Genomic DNA, 10,481 nt, shown 5'->3' with positions numbered 1-10,481 from the left:
TATGAACGAACGAACGATCGAATGATCGGACGAACGAACGATCGAAATTTCGGTAGCATAACGGCAGGACAAAGATTATCTGGAAGAACGATGAATAGGGACTATGAACAAACGATGAACGATGAATAGGAACTATGAACGAACGATGAACGATCGAATGATCGAACGAACGAACGATCGGAATTTCGGCAGCATAACGGCAGGAAAAAGATTATTTGGATGAACGAACGGACGAACGATCGAATGATCGGACGAACGAACGATCGGAATTTCGGCATCATAACGGCAGGACAAAGATTATCTGGAAGAACGATGAATAGGGACTATGAACGAACGATGAACGATGAATAGGAACTATGAACGAACGATGAACGATCGAATGATCGAACAAACGAACGATCGGAATTTTGGCAGCATAACGGTAGGAAAAAGATTATTTGGACGAACGAACGGACGAACGAACCAAGAATAGGGGACGAACGATCGAAGAACGATCGAACGATCCTTGTGCTAGTGTGTGCTTGTGTGGAACATGGAGTGGGTGTGTGTGGGGGGGGAAGAGAGTTGCCATGAAATGGCTTGGGGTGGGATGAGAGGAGGCCCTTGCCCCCTCTATTTATAGCCATGGTGGGGGGATTAGGGGGAGGGATGAGAGGATTAGCGGGAGATTAGCATGTATTTGTCTTGATAAGTGAGATTTGCTTGTAGAGCTCACCGTATGACACTTGAGGCATACATATACGTATGAGCATGAGGAAAGTTATGAAAAAAATATTTGTGTGGACTTCAAAAATGATTCGGAAGGTATTTCTGAGGAAGAAAATACTTGGAGAATTATCGGTGGAATATTTGGACAATATTTCTGGAAAGAAATTGAGGGGGATCACTGGGGAAATATCTGGACAGTATTTCTGGAAAGAATTTGAGGGGGATCATTGGGGAAATATTTGTAGGATATTTGAAGAGGATTTTGGAGAGAATATAGACCACTATATTTTATTTGCTGATATCAACATGCAAACAAACATTTTGAAATGAAATTTGAAATTCATTTTGAATTTAGAGCAAGTTCGAGAAAAATTCAAGATTTGAATTTTTGGGATGCTACAGCTAACCAGAATGTGAGATTATATATGAAACCATGTCGGTCGGCTTGTGGTGTGCAGAAGTGGAGCACAGGAACGGTGATCGACGGCTCAGGTGAAGGTCATGCGGGCTCGTGCTGATAGACTTAAAGCGGTGAAGGACGAGTGGTGAGTATTGGCTCACGGATCAGAGCTGAAAGTCGACTAGAGGGGGGTGAATAGGTGGAAACTGAAATTTACAACTTTAAACACAATCTACAAGTCGGGGTTAGCGTTAGAAATAAATTCGAGTCCGAAAGAGAGGGCGAAAACAAATCACAAGCAAATGAAGAGAGTGACACGGTGATTTGTTTTACCGAGGTTCGGTTCTTGCAAACCTAATCCCCGTTGAGGCGGTCACAAGGACCGGGTCTCTTTCAACCCTTTCCCTCTCTCAAACGGTCACCTAGATCGAGTGAGCTTTCTCCTTAATCAACGGGTCACTTAGACCCCTCATAAGGACCACCACAACTTGGTGTCTCTTGCATTGATTACAAGTGTCTTGAGAACAAGAAATGAGGAAGAAGAAAGCGATCCAAGAACAAGAGCTCAAAAAACACGAGCAAAAACTCTCTCTCTAGTCACTATTTGTTTGGAGTGGATTTGGGACTTGGAGAAGCTTTGATTCTTTTGAATTGTGTCTTGTATTGATTGCACTAGCTCTTGTATTGAATGTGAAGTATGAAAAACTTAGATGCCTTGAATAGTGGTGGTTGGGGGTACCAAAACAGCCGTTGGAGAGGGCTGCTGTCGATGGGCGCACCGGACAGTCCGGTGTGCCACCGGACACTGTCCGGTGCACCGCCACGCCAACCAACCATTAGGGTTTTGACCATTGGAGCTCTGACATCTTGGGGCACCGGACAGGCAGTGTTCACTATCCGGTGCGCCTTCTGGCGCTGCTCTGACTCTGCGTGAACTGTCCGCGCACTGTAGCACTTTTGCAGGTGTCCTTTGGAGTGGACCGTTGCGCTGGAGCCGTTGCTCCGCTGGCACACCGGACAGTTTGGTGAATTATAGCGGAGCAGCTCTCCAGAAACCCGAAGGTGAAGAGTTTGAGTCGATCGCCCCTGGTGCACCGGACACAGTCCGGTGCGCCAGACCAGGGTTCTCTTCAGTTTCTTTTGCTCCTTTGTTTTGAACCCTAACTTTGATCTTTTTATTGGTTTGTGTTGAACCTTTGACACCTGTAGAATATATAATCTAGAGCAAACTAGTTAGTTCAATTATTTGTGTTGGACAATTCAACCACCAAAATAATTTAGGAAAAGGTTTGACCCTATTTCCCTTTCAGGAGCAGGCAGGTGACCGCCCGTGGTGGCTGGCACCTGGGACACGCACTCGCGCGAGGACATGCAGAGCGAGTCGTGTTGTCTACATGGTCGAGGACTGGCGGTACACGTGTCTAGGACATGGGGGGACGCACATGCGACACGATACTCACGACGGTTTGGTGGTTTGGGTCTGCGCTACGGATGACGGGTTTTGTTGAGTTTGGGCCTCAAAGCTCGGCAGTGGCGGTTCTAGAGGGAATCAGTGGCGGCACGTGGTAGCACAACCTGGTGACCGGGTCCACTAACCGGGTGACCAGGTCAGACCGGCACGGGCCCGCTTCGCTACGTGTCGTGCCAGGTTTGGGCCAGGCCAAACTCTTGCCGTGCTTTGGGCCACCCGGCTAGCCCGACCCGACTGGACATGTATATGTGCTCCTAGTCCTAGGGCCACTAACGCGAACGTTGAAGGACGAAGAAGATAGAACCAGGAGGCGGCGAAGTTGCGCCTGCGAAAGCCGATCCGGGCTGTACGAAGACCTTGCTCTGCGCTTGGAGGACTCCTGTGCAACTTCGGCGTCCTAGACGAGGAGCACGAGCAGCGTCTCGAGCATGGTGACCTCGCCGGCGCTGAAGGTGGCGAAGACAGAGTGACTGATGGAGGAAACGACAACCAACGGGAGGTTGCTTTTGAGTTTGTGATCCAAATTCTGAAGAAGGCGACCAAGTTGGCGAGCGAAGGCCCGTTGCCGCAAGGCTCTCCAGGATTAGACATGTATCTAGCAACAACGCTCATAACATGAGACAAATCAGGACGATAGCAAACCATAACATACATGAGTGACCCAACAACACTAGAGTATGGAAAGTCGTTCAGTGGATTTTCATATATCTACGTGGTTCTTCTAGTGCTTGTTTATGTTTTGGTAAATTTGGAGATGGTCTGGTTGGCTATGTTGATTCAGATTATGGTGGTGATTTAGACAGGAGAAGATCACTTTTAGGTTATGTCTTTACCGTTGGAGATTATGTTGTGAGTTGGAAAGCTCGTTTACAGGATACTGTTGCTTTCTCTACCACAAAAGCTGAGTATATGGCAATTGCAGAAGTTACTAAGGAAGCCTTATGGTTGAAAGGTATATATTCAGAGCTATGTGGAATTAAGTATTGCATTACCGTTCATTGTGATAGTCAGAGTGCTATTTATCTCACCAAATAGCAGATGATTACTGAGAAATCCAAGCATATTGATATTCGTTATCATTTCGTTTGTGATATCATTGAGAAAGATTTGGTGAAGGTATGCAAGATCAATACTAATGATAATCCTGCTAATATGATGACGAAGCATGTTCCTGTTGCTAAGTTTGAGCTATGCTCAAGCTTAATTGGTATTACAAATTAGCCCCTAGTGGCTGTTGGCGCCGACATGATGATGATGCATTGTTTGATGGACAACTTGTTCTTATGATGCTACAAGAAATCTGTCTCAAGGTGGAGTTTGTTGAGTTTGTGATCCAAATTCTGAAGGAGACCAAGTTGGCGAGCGAAGCGGAGGCCCGTCGCCGGGAGGCGTGGGTCGGAGCGTAGCGATGCCAACTGGCCTTCAGCTCGCAGCCTAGGGACGCCTGGGGTGCGGTCCGCACCCGCGTACGGATCGTTCCCTACTCACATTAGGGTTTCGTCTCTATAAATTCACTTGTAATCCGCAGGAGATCGTCACCTCATTGTAAATCTCCTGCAATATGTAACCACCCATAGAATAGTGATATTATTGCTGGCCGTCGCCCGTGGTTTTTCCTCCTTCGCTTTGGAGGGGTTTTCCACATTAAATCTGTGTTTGGTCTACTTTGTGTCGTATTGATTCATAACAGTTATCGAGGTCGTCGCTGGCAAGCTCGAGAGCAAGCATGGGAGTGAATGAAAGGAGGCGACACGCAAGTCAATAGTGGATAGCAAAAGGCGGCGAGTAGAGTGCGCGGCAAATAGCAGACAAAGAAGACACTCTAAATTTCATCGGACCCTATAGCAACTGCTGTTTAAGACTTACCAGACGTCTTCGTCTGCTATATTTAACGTTCAGAATCATTTACAGAATCTTTACCTATCACGACAGCTCCATCGCTAGTCAGTACGAGCGCGCGATCGCCAGGGTTGTCAACTAGTCCATCCGTGTCCGATTTATAAGTCGTTCTGGTCACGTAATGGAAGTATCCACAAACAAGTCGTTTTAGTTCACCTTGTCCAATCAAAACGGTTTCACCCTTCATTAATACTTCAAGGCCTTTTCGTTTCACACTTGCTCGCCAGGGTGAGATTGACTTCCCTGCTGATGGCGCCACTTAGCCACCTCTCCAGCAAAATCAAGAATTGTGAGCCAGATGGTTAGCATTCATATGTCTGTACCTAAACTCAACCGTGACGCATCGATGATAGAGTGGTCTACATCATTATATGGTGCATCCGTCTATCCAATTCCAACCTCAACTACGTATATTTTTGGATGACTCCCCTTACATGCCATACTTAGTTTTGTTTTAAATCAAATACATGTATCTTTATATTTTATACTCTATACTTATTCGTAAATAAAAATTTTAATAACGTACGAGCGCTCTGATAGTTTTCTTATAAATCTACAATTTTCAAAAAATGAACGGTAAAAATAATACTATTTGACCTAAGATAAAATTAATATGACATGTAAAAACAAAGTGAGAAAATTCTTATGTATTCTGAGATGAAACGTTAGATCAGATGATGGATAGCATCCAGTGGCAATTTCAAACCTGACACTGACCAGACCTCAAGATTAGGCACTCGACTAATCAGGTTAACTCCCTGCCGTCCCGCTTCCAGAAAGAACCGATCTAAAACCTCCCCGCCACGCGAAGCAAAATCGCGTGCCTTCCCCCGACAGATTCACTTCCCTCCTTCCCACTCCAAGCACCAAGCTACCAACCCGAACTGCCTCACGGCCGCGCCGGTCACTGCCTCCGCCGCGCCGCGTCGCCACTCGCCACCCCGCGCGCACTAGTCTTTGCCATGGCGCTGCGTGGCAGCATCCAAATGGATACGGGAAGCGGGCCCGCGCTCCAGTACCTCCTGTGCCTCGCCTGGGTCGCGGCGACCCTCCCCATCGCCGCCGCCGCGCTGCCGATCCCCGCGGCCGCTGGCGGCAGGTTCATCCACGGCCTGCTCTGCGCCTTCTCGTCCCGCGGGAAGACAGTCAGGCCCTCGTCCTCGTCCTCGTCCAAGGCGGTAAGATTGGTGCTGGCTTGCAACAAGTTGTTGATTGGCCCCATATGTTCATACTGATTTTCTGTTGGCTGTGAATTGATTTGGCAACATAGAGCGTGTAGGGTCTCAGCAAACAGTTGATGCTTGGCCCCATATGTTCATACTATTTTTCTGTTGGTTATGAATTGCTCTAGCAACATAGAAGCGTGTAGGGTCTAAACGGTATTTATGTCAATGTGCTATTCCCTTGTCGAAGTTAAATTGCGGATTAGTTTTGAAATCTACTACCTCGGTTACAAACTATAGTTTACTGTATCATTACCCTACATCTAGGATATAAAATGAATGGCCTATCAAGATATATTTCATAGTGGATTTCATGAAACTAATTTGTTATAGATGTTCTTGTATTTTTCTATAAACTTAACCAAACTTGGAGAAGTTTAAATTAGGGCAAAGCAAAAGGGACATAACGGAGTGGGTAAAGGATATTTTTCCGAATCTACAAATAAGGTTCCTATGAACTTTACATAGCTGTGGAACGGCTGCCTTGGTGCTGGAAGAGGGGAGGAATAGGAAGGTTTGGAGTTGTCAGTAATTATCGGAGCTCACACACTTTTTGTTAGAGGTGCTGAGGTGGTGCATAAAACCTGTACATGTTCCTGGTTACCTGATAACTGCTTTATTGCAGGATACTAGAGAAATCTGATAGAATTTTGAGCTGATGTGATTACTTTAATGGGATGTTGGCTTGTAAACTACTCCGGCCGAAAAAGGATGCATTTATAGATTTGGATGGAACAATCTTCTTTAAGTTTGACTAAGTTTATAGGACATATTATTAATATTTATGACTCCAAATAGGTATACTATGAAAATATATTCCATGGTAACCTAAGGATATTTATTTGATATCATAAATGCTAGTATATTTTTCGTATAGATTTGGTCAAACTTACCACTTGACTCCTCAAAAAGGGAAAATTTGTGTTGTTTTTAGGACGGAGGGAGTATCTTACTGTGGTATAGGATAGAAATGTAAAACTGGTAAAATTTTGACTGAATGTAGTTTAGTTTTGAAAAGCTTCTTGAGACCTGGATTTCCGAAAACATGGTTATTAGCCTGTTAACTAGCTATATCAATTTTGAGGTTTAGTTACAATAATTTGACAACATTCAAACCACATGCCATGAGTCCCACGAAAACAAAAACTGATACTGTACCATCAACAGTGAGATTTATTTTCTCGAACAGATCAACAGCGAGATTAACTTTTTATGTATCAATTTTCTGTTTACCAGTTTTTTAAGCATCAAACTCACTTATAGTTCTCTAAAACTGCAGAGGTTCACCGTTTCACAAAAATGCTTCTTGCATTTTTACGTGGTGGGTGCGGTTGTGACGACTAGCTTGCTACTTGCAATATGGTTCTATGCATACATGAAAATGACACCTTTGATGCCAGAACAATCGAGTTACTCCACAATTGCTAGTCATCTTGTTGGTGGTTCAAATTCATTCCATTTGGCAAATTTCTGGTCATCACGCCCCATGGAACACAAGTATCGTGTCTGGCGTACTGTATTTGTACTTATATTGATGGAAATTCAGGTCCTGAGACGCCTATATGAGACTGAACATGTCTTCCACTACAGTCCTTCAGCTCAAATGCACATCATAGGATACCTAACGGGTATTTTGTAAGTTCCATAGTGCCTTTTCATTTGACTTTCTCCATTTTTTGAGCTATATCAAGTAATGTAATGCATGCCAACTGGTATATATATATTCTCTCATTTTCTTCCCTGCATGCTTTGTCATAATTCACATGCCTGTCCTAAAAGATCCTATCTGAAAGTTTTTTTCTGCATTGTGATAGCTTGTGCACATCTTATCCACATAACATGAAAATGCCATTTTATTAATCGACAAGAAAAATGCTTTAGCAGATGAATTAGCCTTGGTCTGTCATGATTATGTGGCACAGAAAATAATATTGCTGCTAACTGCAGCTCATAAGGGTCAAGATTTATGGCTGGCTTTCTTTTTAGTAATACTTGAAGTTATTGACCTTTGTTGTAACGGTGATATTATCTAGAGCTTTACACAAGCCATCACATATTTATATAAGCATGTATTTGGACAAGTATCGTTGCACTGGCCCTTCCCTTTATTGTATTAGCCTATTGGGATGATATGTTGTTCATTTTTTTTCTTGCCAGCTACTATGTGGCCGCACCTTTATCACTTGCTAGTTCTTGTCTTCCTGAAGCAATACAGTATCTTCGATATCAAATAGCTGAGTTCATAGTGAAGGGTAGAGCAAGAATGCCAGATCTATCAATTGACCCATCACATCTCTTGAAGCCTCTTCTAAAGTTGGGGTGGTGCCAGTGGATTGGTGCTGTTATTTTCATCTGGGGCTCACTCCATCAGATCCGCTGCCATGCAATTCTTGTATGTATTCACATCAGTCATTCTACTAGTTATTTGTTTGTTGCAAATGCGAATAACATGCAACAACAGTTGGTTCATATAAAATATAGTCATGCTTGAAACTGCAAACAGCCATTGTCTTCGGTTAGTATAAAGATGATGGTTGTTTGATATGCATTTTTCTGCAAACTTCTAGGAGACACTTTTACAGAGTTATTTTATGTTTTTGGATTTCATTGTTTTTGTATTATGCTTTGGCAGGGATCATTGCGTGAACACAAAGATTCTGATGAATATGTAATTCCGTGCGGTGACTGGTTTAGTCTAGTGTCTTGCCCTCATTACCTTGCTGAACTAGTGAGTTCCTACTCTCTTCCAGTCATAACTAATATCCAGGATGTTGCACATACTGATGAATATGGAAGATCCCACTAAAGTACTATAAATAATGGTGTCAAGTGAAAATAGGCTACCAACAAAAATACAAAATAAAATTTCTATTTTCTGTAATTTTAGGGTCTGGGAGCCTGGGATATTGGAATGGATTCCTTATTTGTGGATGAGGGTGCTAGCAAATAGGGAATTTTAATGCTTCCCTTATACCGGATTTATTTTAATGTTTACACTGAAACTCTATGTGATGTAATGAGACTTCTCATCAAATGTGCCATGTCCCCCATCTTGTCAACTTTTTTTCTCGAAAACATAGGATAAATGCATTTTTTGTATTATAAGAAGGAAAATAGGGACGAGAACCCTTGCACAAACACACCAAAACAATTTCAGTTCACTTCACAAGGTTACACAGATCGTCGATGATAAAAGACAATGGCCTGACCTAGCCTAAGCCTACTACTATTCCCTATCCAGTGCCCCAGCAAAATTGCTCCTCTTAAGCAAAATTACTTCACAAGAGGAATAGCAGCTCCTCTTTAGCGGGCAATATTAAAAAGAAGAGACAAAAACAGTACTGGCGGGACAAATTTTACCGCTGCATTTGCACAAAGGCTGCGTCGAACTCAGGACCTTTTGGCTTAGTGGGAAGGCTTATCACCACTGCGCCAGGTTTGTCCTTCTTTAGCAAGCAATATTGCTCCAGCTAAATTTTCAGATGTCCCAGCAAAGACACGTGTTATGGAGTTTCCGAATTGTCTAAGGCCTCCAGAATTATAATAGAGTTGAGCCCCTTATGCGTCTGATTTTCCATTTTGCCAATCTAGTTCCCTCTGCATTATATATCTCCGGAGGAGAATGTACATATTCTGTATATGGCTTATTGGCTTAAGGATGATAAAAATATAGGGTTATCTTAGGAACACGATTTGTTTCACCATTAGAAAATACCTTGATGATATAGATATCGAACATTTTGCTGTTCTGTCTAACTCATATAGGGCACTGAGGTCTTGGGTTCCAAATCAGTACATTATTAACATTTGCTTTGTTTTGGTATATAGGTAATATATTTTGGCATGTTGGTGGCTAGTGGTGGATCAGACATTCCGGTGTGGTTCCTGTACCTTTTTGTGGTATGCTTCACTGTACATTTTTCACATTTGGCGTCCAGAATTGAAGCTAGTTTGTCATTATGGATCCTTTCATTCTCTTTTGTTGCACCTAGCTGAACTGACACTCCTTTTGTGCAGATAACAAATTTGTCCTTTGCAGCGGTACAAACACATAAATGGTATCTTCAGAAATTTGAAGATTACCCTCGTTCTCGCTACGCAATCGTTCCATTTGTATGCTAGATGTCCCCATAAATGCCAACAGCATTTGTTGTCTGTTTTCATCTGCTTGCACCAGTCAGGCATGCAACAGATATTGATGTAAATGTGACTATGCAATGTTGAACTTAAGTAGTTCCGATCATTCTGAATGTGCTTAGAAGGTTATAAGGTTATGTTTGTGTATGTAGATTATAACACACAGATATTTGATGTAAAGTAGTATTAATTAATACTTTTTAGCATTAATGAAAATGAAGTCCTTCAGAACCAGAGGCTTATCAAGGACTAGTGACCATCTAACTGATAGTGAAACAAATGGTGTTATTGTTCATCATACTTCCATTGTGTCAGTGTTTCATGTCATCATTGATGCTTGTTTGATCTTAGGTAAGTTATGCCTGGTACTCAGATCTCTGCTAAGCACTGTGTTGGGTCTTAAATTTCAATCGGTGTGTTTGGATCTTTGATTATGTCAATCCCAAATTTCTAATTCTGAGGTTTTCTCAGGTTTCTGCTGTTTACAGCAGACTCAAACCCTTACTGGGAATGGAGATAGGTACGATTAATGAGAAACTGGAACTATATTAGGTCCGAAGGACAATCTATCTAACTAATTTATGATCATGGACCAGATACTTCAGTTGGATCATCTGTTGCCAAGTGTGCCCTTCTCTGCTAA

At 42.8% G+C, this 10,481-nt stretch overlaps 1 protein-coding gene across 2 annotated transcripts; it reads left to right on the top strand.

The window, feature by feature from the left end:
• Window positions 1-5,154: 5,154 nt before the first annotated feature.
• LOC100502028 (polyprenol reductase 1) lies at window positions 5,155-10,138 on the top strand. 2 transcript variants are annotated; one of them, XM_008665245.3, is made up of 6 exons: window positions 5,155-5,656; window positions 6,981-7,336; window positions 7,859-8,093; window positions 8,334-8,429; window positions 9,530-9,601; window positions 9,719-10,138. In XM_008665245.3, exons 1-6 carry the CDS (start codon window positions 5,441-5,443, stop codon window positions 9,821-9,823), a joined length of 1,080 nt encoding a protein of 359 aa, XP_008663467.1. In that variant the 5' UTR covers window positions 5,155-5,440; the 3' UTR covers window positions 9,824-10,138. The 2 variants fall into 2 exon arrangements, with proteins under 2 accessions (XP_008663467.1, XP_008663468.1); XM_008665246.3 differs by lacking the exon at window positions 8,334-8,429 and having other exon boundaries at window positions 5,215-5,656.
• The last annotated feature ends 343 nt before the right edge of the window (window positions 10,139-10,481 follow it).

Source organism: Zea mays, chromosome 10, assembly GCF_902167145.1.
Source record: "Zea mays cultivar B73 chromosome 10, Zm-B73-REFERENCE-NAM-5.0, whole genome shotgun sequence".
In the NCBI taxonomy this organism is placed as follows: Eukaryota; Viridiplantae; Streptophyta; class Magnoliopsida; order Poales; family Poaceae; genus Zea; species Zea mays.
The sequence above is the reverse complement of the archived record's forward strand: the minus strand, read 5'-3'. Positions and strand labels throughout refer to the sequence as shown.

Bases quoted from the DNA above. Each gene is read 5' to 3' on its own strand.
- LOC100502028 (XM_008665245.3), top strand. From the start codon at position 5,441: ATGGCGCTGCGTGGCAGCATCCAAATGGATACGGGAAGCGGGCCCGCG. The intron at 8,094-8,333 runs GTATGTATTCAC...ATGCTTTGGCAG, and splicing joins TCCGCTGCCATGCAATTCTT to GGATCATTGCGTGAACACAA. The intron at 8,430-9,529 runs GTGAGTTCCTAC...TTTGGTATATAG, and splicing joins CTCATTACCTTGCTGAACTA to GTAATATATTTTGGCATGTT.